At 38.1% G+C, this 12,130-nt stretch overlaps 1 protein-coding gene across 1 annotated transcript in view; it reads right to left on the minus strand.

The window, feature by feature from the left end:
• Positions 1-12,130, minus strand: part of LOC120767977 (neuronal acetylcholine receptor subunit alpha-7-like) — a 215,648-nt gene that overhangs the window by 75,322 nt on the left and 128,196 nt on the right. The window contains exon 3 of the mRNA XM_040094388.1: positions 11,546-11,685. Within this exon, the coding sequence (XP_039950322.1) occupies positions 11,546-11,685 (140 nt within the window). The remainder of the gene's footprint in view (positions 1-11,545; positions 11,686-12,130) is intronic.

Here is a 12,130-nt window from a genome sequence, read left to right on the forward strand (position 1 = left end):
GGATAAATTGCCCTATATAACCCTATATCTGACTCTTTTAGTTTTAGGACTTACAAACAACCGTTATGTGAACAAAACTATAATACTCTCCTTAGCAACATTGTTGCGAGAGTATAATTATGCTTATGTTCTTGTTTTTTTTTCAAATTCGAAAACCCTTTGCAAAAGTTAATATTTTGGAAAAGTAAAGAACCTTTGAGACATTTTGGTTAGCGGTTTCGTGATTCTACTGTACAACATATTGTCAAATAAAAGAGTTTTTCATAAACATACATAAGCAGTTGACTTTAGTATTTGTATTGCACCAAAAGATATTGAGTTGAACCATAAAAAATAAAGTGAACTTCTTGCATCTGCAGGATGATTATTTTTCTTTATTTCTTTGAAACATACAGTATGTAAAGTTTCTCATTCTATCTGTATACTTATATAGGGAACCAGTTAACGAATACTTTTTAAAAGAGATTTTTGCGTGACAAATTACATTTAATGGGCTCGACTCAGATACATAAATTTATGAGAGCTGCTACCTCTAATTTTCTGGATAGAGATGTGCATGTGATATGATCTAAATATAGACAGACGTGGATTGCACCGCGACCGTGATCTCCATATGCCGATTAATATGTTTCAACAGTTCTTTGTTTACTACGAGAAAAGTTCGCCTTGCGATTTCACCATAAGACAAAGTTGTAAAAAGAGTTGTTTGAAATTTTATGTTTCCAATGGAATCACAGATACGGAACCTTTGACCAACCTACTTTATTGCGAACACAAGTATTTGCGTAGCACAAAACATTCAGTTAAGGTCGTGAAGTTATTGACGACTTGCCTAATGTGAGCCAATCCACCTGTGTTAATAACGAACCAAGAAACAAGGTGAAAAGTGCTGAAAAATAGTATAAGAGAAATAGTTGAGATCCCAACAAATCATATAGGTCTACTGAATACATATAAAGACCGCGGTGTGGAGCTCTTGAAGGAAGAAGGAATATCGACATCGAAATACTCAATGTCCAAAAAAGTTGTATTAAAATCAAGAGACTGGCATAAATCTGAAACAAATGGAAGAGTCTCATCACCCCGCATTTTTTCAGTTTGGGTAATTTTTGATCAAATGTTATACTGTCATTATCTATTCTATTCATAAGTATTCCTGACTTGGGATTAGATAAAACAGCTGTTGTTGTTTTGATCTGAATGGCCGAGATTGGAAGCAACGAGTGTCCGAAAAATCTTTCTATTTGTCTGAAAATCTGTTTTTTTATATGAAAAAATAACAGCAGAAAGGTTTTGTCAGACCACAAAAAATACTTTGCAACTCATTTGCATAGAATAATTCTAACTGTAACTGCGGATGCAAGGATACAAGTGCTTTTATTGTGGTCGGCGTCAATCACATGTCAACATGCCACCTGAAGACGCTGTGACAGACAGCTCGAAATGTTGACCGACGTACTGACCAACAGAATGGCTCAACAGAAGTGGAAGTAATGGCAAGAAAGAGTGTCCGAGAGATTAAAATTAATGAACACTTCGGAATATCAACTATCCAAATATGTGTATGTGTGTGTGCGTGTGTGTGCGAGTGGACGACAAGCAAAAGCTGAAAAGTCATTAATTTTAAAGTCAGTTTTTTGTACTACTCGCAAAATCTGTATGTGTATGTGTGTGTGTGTGGCTGGAAGGGGGGCCGGGGGGCATAGTAAAAGCAAGTTGACATTTACACGAATAAATGTGCGAATGAAAGCAAAATTATAGCAGACAAAGTGCGAAGCGTGAGTTGAGATAAAAGTTAACCAACAACAGCAAGAACAACAGCAACAACAATGGCAATGTGTGCAAATTATAAAGAGTCAACCTGTTCATTGTTACAGTAACACATTCGCTGGCACGTCCCCATACGCCCATAAAGCGTACACACATACACTCACACACACACTAATGCACTTGCATGCAACTACACGCCACATAAATTTCAAATGTACAGTTAAGCAGCGCAAATGTACATTTTTCTTCATTCATAAGTACGTCACAACATAAATGCTTGAGTGTATGTGTGTGTGGGCGCGTGTTTGTGCGGTAAGAATCTGCGGAAGCGCTACATAAGCGCAGCCCCAACTTGCTATGTATTTGTGCGCGCGTAAATGTTGTTGTATGTTGGCGCAAATGTTGGCCGCCTGACACCGTTAAGGTGGCGCTGAAGTGGCTGCCAACTACTGTTACAGCCGCGGCAGCGGCAGCGGCAGCGTTGAATGAGTATGCGAGTGCCATAAATTGTGGTACTCCTTTATTCAAATACAATTTTCAGCTGTCATTTTGGCAGGACATGCGCTGCCTCTTTTATTTTCTTACTCGCATGTGTGCGTATATGCATGTGTGTGTGTTTTATGCTCGCCTCATTCGTAGCTACACTTACATGCTGCGCTTTTGTTATTGTCCTGCCGCGTTGGTGGCAGTTAACCGTTGTTTTTCGTTTCGCGCACTCGTTTATTATGTCGAGTGTCCTTATGTAAGCTTGCATGTGCTCGCATTTCGCATATAAACGTATGCTTTTGTTTGTGTCTCAGCGCTTGTCTGTGGTTTTTCTTCACCTTAACGCATATGTCCTTTTCCAGTTGACCTCTCTAAGAGTGAGATTTGTGCGCATTTGGCTTTGTATTTCGCCTTGAGTGTCTGGTTTGTTTTTGACGTTGATCCTGATACATGGTTTTGTTTATTTCCAAGTTTTTTTTTTTTTGACGAAAGTGGCCAATATATTCTCAGGATCCGTTGGTTAAACTGAATAATTGAAATGTTAGATTTTGAGGCAACTGGGGATATGTAGGTAGGTAGGTAGAGTGGATGTCAGGCGACGCACCTAAGCCTTTGGAAAACAAATTTGGAAACCCTTGGGAATATGATCCTTTCATCATTATGTCTTCTCTGAACCACACTATGGTTCGGCTGAAGTTCATTACTACAAAGAGATTTATCTGTGCAACCTTCGAAACATCGACAAGAAACCTTCGACCGATGGTAGAGAATTTTTTTAAACAAAACGTTGCAAATTACTGTGATGCAGTGCTTTGGTAAACGGTCGGAAATTCTGATATTCACTTTTGCTGATAAGGGACCTTCTTCTGCTCGGTTATCTAGTTTGGAGCCAAGTATTTTTCATTATTGGCCACTATACTCGTATACCGTGCCATAATGGGCCCAACAAATGCTGTGTAGAACTCGAAGTAGCCAAATCATCAGCCTAGGACCTTTTTTTAGATTTAACATCATATGAGTACTTCAGTTTTGGAGATACCGATTCGAAATTTCGCACACATATATTTCTCCTCAATCAGTTGCACATTTGTCGAAACCGCCGATATCGGACCACCGTAAGATATAACTGCCTTACGATCGATAAGTCGAAATCAACTTAGAAGTCGATTTTAACCCTTTTAAAACTATAAGATCTGCGCCCGTGAATATAGTCTCGATTTAGCCATAGTTAATCGCTTTTCTTGTTTTAAATAAAATTTGGATAAATCACCAACACCAAAGCAACAACTTGGAGGGTGCGCGGCTGTTGTCACAACAGCGGTGTTCCGCTGCAGGAGCCGGCGACTAAAAAGCGAGAGCCAAACGTGCAGAGACTCGTGTGCTCCCCTAGAGACAATGTAGATACATATGTATGTGCCTTAATTTCAGCTTCCTCTATTATTGTTGTAATTTAAAATGCTGCCACCTTTCGCTGGCGCTGCAGCTTCTGTCCCTACTGGCTTTTGTTGCGCTGCAGTTTCCGTTCATAACGAAATTAATGTTTACTTCTTTGTCCTTCTTCTTTGCTCCCTCACATATCTACCTGCAGCATAAGTAAATTTTATTCCGACTGAAGTGGAGCAACAGCTCAACTGCAAATGTGCTACATATGGCGGGCATAACGCCACCTGCCGGGGCATGCATCAATATGACAGCAAAGTAACACGTCAAAGTGTCGAAGAGTGTCAACGATTCACTTGGGTTAGTATGTCAAAAGCAGTTTCGAGCACAGCTGCTTTAAGATTTCACACTATTCTTTATTGCTACACTTTTTCTTTTAAGAAATTTGTTGGGCTTTAATACAGAAATCTTGTTATTTTTGCCTGTGAGAAGAACAGCCGGTTGCTTTGCTGAGTGCGTTCACAAGCATATTATGAGCTATTGAAGTGGAGTTGGAAAGCTTTAAGACTTTGTTTGAGCAGCTGATAATTAATAAATTCTTTCTTGAAATGTGAAAAAGGGGAAATAATTGTGTTGGAGTTACTGCTATATTATATGCTTCCTCTGCTTTTTGAAGTCATGTAGAAAAGTTCTTCAGGAAAAATTTTAGTAATGTGAATAAAATCTTCAATCTTCAAAATAGAGCTTAATGCTAAATTTAGAAAAACCTCTGTAATCTTAGATTAGCCTTGAGGCATATAAATGAAGGCTAATCGAGACTGGGAAAAGGGAATTTGAAAAAACGACTTTTTTTTTGTATATTTATTGAATATACATATACTTATTTGAGTTAATTCCCCGAAAATTTGAAAAAATTCTTTAATATAATAGTGCAATCTGTACTCATAACTCAAACGCATTTTCTCGAACGCTGTTCTCAGAACCGGTGAGAAAAAATTACCTGAAACGGCTTAACCGATCGCCATTAAATTTTCATATCTTCAGATTTATTTTTTTAGGTAAGGATCAAAGAAATATCATTTCTGGGCTTATTTTCGATTTTTAAGCTACTCTGAAGTATAAATTTGTTTCACAGCATTGCGTTTTTGGAACCATAATTATGTCAAAAATCAAAATTTTGCCTAGTTCTTTGATATCATTCAGCATTGGTCGCCCTACTGGTAATAGTAATTTGCGCAAACCAAATGGGAACGAACATTTCTACTACAAATTGATAGGAATACCACATAGTTCCCAACATCGGGATACAAACGAATGAACCCATCGGTTTTACGCGCACTCTTTTTTTTTGGAAGTGTGAGGAAACCCGCAGAAACACCTCTCTAAGCTAAAGTACCGAGATGCCCGTGCTGATGGTTGATGGCCAGTAATTTCATTGCTGATCGCAAAAGCTCCCCTCCGATACCCGGGGCAGTCGGAGGTATGTATATAATGCCTTCTTTTCGTATACCCGCTCTGCGAACGAGTGACCACCTCTTTCCGTCTGACTAGTGGGAACGAAATAAACATAAAGCTTTGACAGCGATTAAGGCTTTCAGAATAGAGTAGAGACCCATAATGGAATCCGAGGAAGATAAGCTACGCGCGTTCAGCCTGGAGTCGAATAAGAGTGCTCCCGGATGTATCAACCATAATACGACATATTGCTATTTTTTTAGAGTTTTCAAAATAGTAAAAAATTTAAAACAGTTCGAGTTTTGTTATTAAATAAGTAAAAAAATTTGAAACCATTTATATAGTATATCCCAAAAAATATTTCTTCAACTAACGCTCGCCACTGCGTTGTCGCTAGAAAAGTTGAAATAACTGTCAGTGTGCCATTTACAAGTCAAACAGGAATCACAGGTGCTATGTTTATGTATGTGAACGCAGTTTCTAATTCAGTACAAACCCCTATTCAGAAATTCACTTTCAACATGTTGGACCGGGAACGTACATAATATACACATCCACAGGTATTACTCAACAACAGCTCAACTGTCAATGGTGACAAAGTATGTGGTTGTGCGCTTATTGAGTGTCATGTAAAGGAAATATTTACATATGTGTTAGTATGGAGTAGACAATATACCTACATATGTACATATGGGAGTTATTCAAACTGAGTGCAAAGGTTTTCAATTGCACTACTCCATAGAAGTTGGCAAACAGTTGTTGAAAGCCTAAATATATGCTTCATTTGCTGCTGTCGGTAGGATATACATACACATAGCTATAACAGTACATATGTAAGTAAATGTGGCAATTTGACATGCAAGTAGAGTTCCACTTGTAAGTGAACAAATACACATTATATAAGTGAGCATGGCAGCTGTATATGGGTCAAATAATTACATACATTTATATATACATATGTATGTGTATAAATGTTTTGATGATTTTTTCACTGCATACTTTCACAGCAATTTGATGTGAATGAAGTTGTAAATAAGTTTCACCGTAGTTTAACGGAAAATTGTCAACACATCCTTTAGAAAAACATTGAAATTTATTTTACTTTTTCGCTTTCATTCCCGCTTCGAAAAAATACCTGCATATGTATATGTATGTGAGGGTGAGTGTATTACTCTTCGAAGCGTGAAAAAGTGTTTGTAATCTGCGTATGTAGTGGACATGGGAAAATATTCCCGAAGGATCCATTGAAATGAACAAACCACAGAGAAACACACACACATACACATTTGCAAAATCATACAAATGCTTTAGTGAAGCGCATCTAAAGCAGATAAACCAAACTAAAAATCCTGAATGAGTTACCTTTGCGCACACACATATACGCATACATTCACAGCGCACAGACAAAGCAGGAAGCTCAACTTGGCGAGTGTGAAGTGCCGTTGGTGTAAAGCCGCGGTGAATAAAGTAAAAGTGCAACGGGATGCCGCTGCTCCAGCTTGTTTTTTGTTGTAAGTAACTTGTGAAAGCATGAAAGTGAAAGCTTTTGATATTTGGGGCAGTGTTCTACTACCAGAGGATATACATATTCAATAAAATAGAAGCCAGTCTCTCCATATGTGTCAAAGAAATAAGGGACTTACGTAGTCATGTGTTTTTCTATTTTTTGTTTTTTTTTTTTTGTAATAGATAGGAGAAATCACTGATGGCGGCGGCGGTGCAAGACCGCGCTGTTCACAAATGAGTTGGCAACTTGAACCCGTTCCGGTCGTCCGTTGGCGCACTAACACTCGATAACTGAAACTTTGCTTGTTTTATGATTTGATATTGTAGTTATTTCCGATTTATGTTGGTTCACAAAGTGTCGCCATGGACTACAAGCTATTTGCGGCTGTAGATGGAAGTTTGTCAACGCTGGAGCACCTATTATCCGTACGGAGTCTAAATAAACAGGCTCGTTCAGGTTTCTAACATCTTTGCTGAATGTAATTGACACCTTGTCTCCAGGCCTTGATAACAGAGCCCTCAAAGCAGAAGAAATGAAAGAATTTTGCCTTGTGGTGAACTAGTGTAAAGTACCTAGAGACCACATGTAAAGATTCCTTGCATCTCGAGAACTAGTGAATTGAACATTGTTGGTAGCTGTACATTTGAAAAAGTGAAGATAGAAAAAGTTCTGTCCTCTCGAAACCAGCTTAAATAACACCAACAATCTAAGTCTACATAACAAGCGCAGAATAAAAGCGCGGTCGAGATGGCAAGCACGACAGCAGTGTTGCAAATTTGCCAAAGTATCACATTCTGCGTGAATATCTGGCAACACTTGCAATGGCAACACGTTCTGCCGTCACTTTTTAGGAGCAATTTAGGCAAAAAATTGGCAACACTACATTTGTGTCTGCATAAATCAGCTCATCATTAGGGTATCAGCAAATATTCAACACCGTTGCTGTACTGCTGTCATCCAACGCAATTCTTCCAATAAGTGGTAATTTTAAATCCGTAGTCAATTGATAAGCAGATCCACCTCGACGAACAAGAATTATGTTTTTCGATGACGAACTTAGATGAAAAAGCATTCTTGCGAACTCTTCTCCACAAACTCCGAAGCTATCCGCATGAGCGATGAGTACAGAACCGGCGTGGACTCACGAAGGATAATGGAAACTGGCGAAGTAATGCCAAAGAAATGTTTGTGTATATTATATAACTAAATAAGTTGCCCATTATCATACGTTTCTATTCTTACCAAAGCCAATGTAATGAAATATTAAATACAAATTTCATTCGATAGTAAATTCGATCAGTTTGTGAAAATTTGTTCGTTAAAAATCAATAGGGAATGTTTAGATTCAATATTTTTCTTTGTAAAAGATTTGCTTGAGTCCAAAGCGAGGGCTTTGGTCGGAAAAAATTCATCTTAGCTGTATCCTTCACGATAAGGTCGACTGGGCAATGGGTGTCGCTGCTTACAATGTCTTGATCTCAAGCTGGCTCCTGTAAGAGTCAGTAGTAGGTGAATACAAAGGCCATTGCTTGTAAAGTACCTGGCGGTAGGTATAAAAGGTTGAAGATAGAGACCCCCGAATCAAAACCTCGAAATGGGGGTCAACATAGTAACGAAGCGGACTGGGATATCCGTCCGAACGTTGGTGGGTTGCGGTGATTGTAGTGCTACCGGTCACTGCCTGGTGGCGTCAAACGCCAGTAAGATGAGACTGATGATCAAAAAGACTGCAGAAAATGTCTAGAGCAGGGCACCAAAGAAAAAATGGAGCATCCCTTGTGCACTTCTCCCGCATTGGCAAGACTACGCTGTAAGCATCTGGAGTCTCCCCAGTATGACATACTGGAGGAGGTATATATAGGGAGGCCGCAGAGTCTGTCAAAATTCGCGTCAAGCGCAGGCATTCTGAATGATAACTATTGCTCTTGGTGTTAGCAAGTGAACTCCATCTGGTATCGCAAAGGACCAAACTGGTCTATGCGTGGCTTAGTGGCCTACCAGATTAACCTAACCTATCCTAACCTCAAGCGTTGACTTTGAAATTGAAACGAAGAAACATCGTTCACTTCGATTCAAACAAAGATTCATTACAAGACTTTTATCTGTTAGTTTGTATTACGACCATATATTATAGCGATTCGTTCCGAACAATTCCAGCATTGCCTCAGATTGATTTGGTGAACACATCTCATCAAATGAAAAAGTCTGATATACTGTACAAGCATTTGAGTCAGATAACTCAGTTTGTATGGCAGCTATATGATATAGGGTACAAATAATTTCTTGATAGCTCTAACCACAAAATTGGAGAATCTACATCAATGGAATTTACACGGATTTTATTGCGAGAGGGGATTAACTTCCGGCAACTTACTAGTGATTCCTCTTAGATCAGTAAGAATAATTAGGATCTTGGTCAGCCTTTTAATTTTTGCTTTCACAGCTGCGAACGAATTTTTTAATATATTACCTATATAGAGCTGTTACGTTTAGAGAGTATCCCACTTCCTCCCGCAGTACTACTCGTTCCAACTCTGCACGTTAATATGTCTGCATTTTTGCTATTTTATTTGGCACCTAAAAAGTACCGTCTTCACGTGCTCATTAACGTGTGATCAAACAAAATCCGCTCGTCTATTTGCTTGTCTGATTTTTATTTCCATTTAATATTAACATATGTGCGTGTATAGGTGCCGTAGCTTCGCATAAACAAGCTTCTACTAGCGTTCACTTATTCATCTGTTTATTTGCTAAAATCACTCGTTTTCGTCTCTTACTTCATTTATTATGTGATTTGGTGCTGCAACGCTTGTTTCCGTAACGTTTTATGAGCACATGAGCGCATAAAAGCGAAATAAAAAACATTTATTATGAATTGAGGTTGGGCTGCTACACACACACCGTCACTCGTCGACGGAGTCAGTGTACCAGATTCTAACACCTAGACAACGCTGAGTGGATACAATATTTATTTTCCGGCATATAAGCACGCTTTTGGCAGGTAACTACGTCATTCCAACGCTAGGTTGTGTCGCCTGTGCTCGATTCGCCTGCGCCCAATACAATTTCCTTCCAGCTACTTCTGGATTTTCGCCCTCTCTCGCGCGCTAATGCCATTTCACTTGCTTAAATTGTGACCTAGCTACCACCACCTCACCTTGCTCGCTGCCTACCATCTGCCACCTACGCCAGCTCCTCATTTGTTGCCCATTCAACTCTATTTTATTTCCTCTGATGTTGCCAACACTCTCACCCATGCATACAGACAATCGCACTCACGTATGCCGTAACTTTATTCCCTTTTGTCCCACTATTTGTAGCACGCTCCTTGGGGCTTGGCTTATTAGTCCGTCCAGGTGAAGACGACAACGTGACTGCCTGTCACTTGTCGCCCATTCAGTGCTTTCATTCATGCTTCTATTGCCAATTGTGCGCAACGGTTGTTTTTGCTGTGGCACATGGCAGCGCATACAAATTTCGCTTGACAGCAAGCAAAAGTATGAAAGCACATATACGATCCATACTATTTTCCACGGCATGCGAATGTGTATATGTGCCACATGTATGCAGGTTTGCTTGTAGAAGTGTGCGCCCCATGTTCATTCACTAAAGTGTCTGTGAAAATAATTAAGCGGAATTTCACTTTCACTTTTCAACTTCATTTGCTCAGTCATAGCAGATAAGTGAAAGCGGCATGTAAACCTGCAAGCACACTTTTATGCGCATAAACATATGTACACATTAAATGTCTCAGCACTTATTCCTGTCGCTCCTTGTTTTGCGCGCTTCGTAGCTGTGTTCCTTTTTTGTTCCTTATTTTATGCTGTTTATCTAGCTGCTTTTTAGTGGGTCACGTCAGCGCAATTAAACTTGCAGTTGACGAGGTGTTCGTTTTAATTCTTTTCATTTCCTGCTAAGCCTATTTTTAGGCGCACAAACAATTTGCTGCTGAATATTCAATTGCGCGACGGGCTTTGCACTCACTAACTTTACTAAATATATTTGTATATAAAGTCATCATATTATGAGAGTGTTTTGGTGGCCAAGCGTGTCGTTGGTCTAATAAAATATTTATGATTTGTATGTAAATATATTAAAGTAAGCAAAGGAGAAATATTTTTTCAACTATGATTTAATTTTTTTTATTTCAATTAAATCTAAGAAGTTTTTGATTTCAAAAATGTTGCCTACATTTAGGATGTTGCTAGTTTTTAAACAGTTACTGCGATCAATTCAAAATAAAGAAGATTCAATAACAGAATAACCTGCAAACTTAAAATCCAAACACTGAATTTTTTCTTTAGACTACATATATGAAATATTCTAATACTAAACTGCTGCCTACATTTAAGATTCCACAGCGTTTTAAGCCCTTATAGTAAGCATTTCAGAAAAAGTAACGAAGAGCAAAATTGTGAGCGCTTGGAAAATAATTTCTCCACACTTAAAATCCAAACACAGATTTTTTCCCTTTAGAGTATGTCAATACTTTTTCCAACAAATATTTTCATACAACCATGTTGCCTACATTTAGGATACCATAGTGTTTTAAACTTTTATATCATTTTTAGCATTTCAGAAAGAATCGGAGTTGCACAAAAATGAGTATTTGGGAAATCATTTCTAAAAACTTAAAATCTTGTGTCTCCAGATTCTCTTTCTCTTTAGGCTATATTAGTACAATACCCAAACATATTTTTCATACTGAATTGTTGCCTCAATTTAGGATGCTGCACATTTTTGAATTCTTTATTAAAGGCAATTAGAGAAATAACTATTCAAAAACAAAACAAGATGCATTTCGGAAGTAGTTTAAACAAACTAAAAACCCAAAGGCACCACTTCTTTTGATTTTTTTTTGATAGCTCTTGAGTAGGTGTTAATTTGTCTAATAATGGTTACATTATTTTGAAAAATTTGTTGCTTTAAAGTTCACAATGTACTTACCACATCGATAATTTGCATTAAAGTTAAACCAAAGCTTAATTGTAATGGATCCGACTCGTTTAAAACCGGACGCTCTAGAGTATTATAAGGATCTAATAGATCATGTAGCAGTCTCTTTTCATGATATCCTGCTAGACCAACTGCAAAGAAAAGAAAGATAAGACAAACTTATAAGATTTTGAATTATATACGAAATTTGCGGAATTTATTGTTGTTGTTTATATATTTATAGCCTGAACAAGATATGTTAAATTTGGAACAATACTAGTAAAAAATGACAGACTCCCTCACTTTTCGAGATATCGCTCTTAACATTTGCACACGTCCTTCTCTATACATAAATCAGCTTATATGTGGGAACCGACGATATGGGGCTACTATAGCATATAGCTGTCATACAAACTGAACTATCAAAATCAAGTCTTTGTAATAAAACCTTTCCTAATTGAAGAGATATAATCACGATTCGGCACAGATAAATCTCACATGCAAAGCTAAAATCTCCGAAGAAATTATTCAGATCGGACTAGTATAGCATATGTCTGCCATATGATCGACAGTTTCAATATTTCCTATAAGTCCTGT

The sequence above is a fragment of the Bactrocera tryoni genome, chromosome 2 (assembly GCF_016617805.1).
Source record: "Bactrocera tryoni isolate S06 chromosome 2, CSIRO_BtryS06_freeze2, whole genome shotgun sequence".
Classification (NCBI taxonomy): Eukaryota; Metazoa; Arthropoda; class Insecta; order Diptera; family Tephritidae; genus Bactrocera; species Bactrocera tryoni.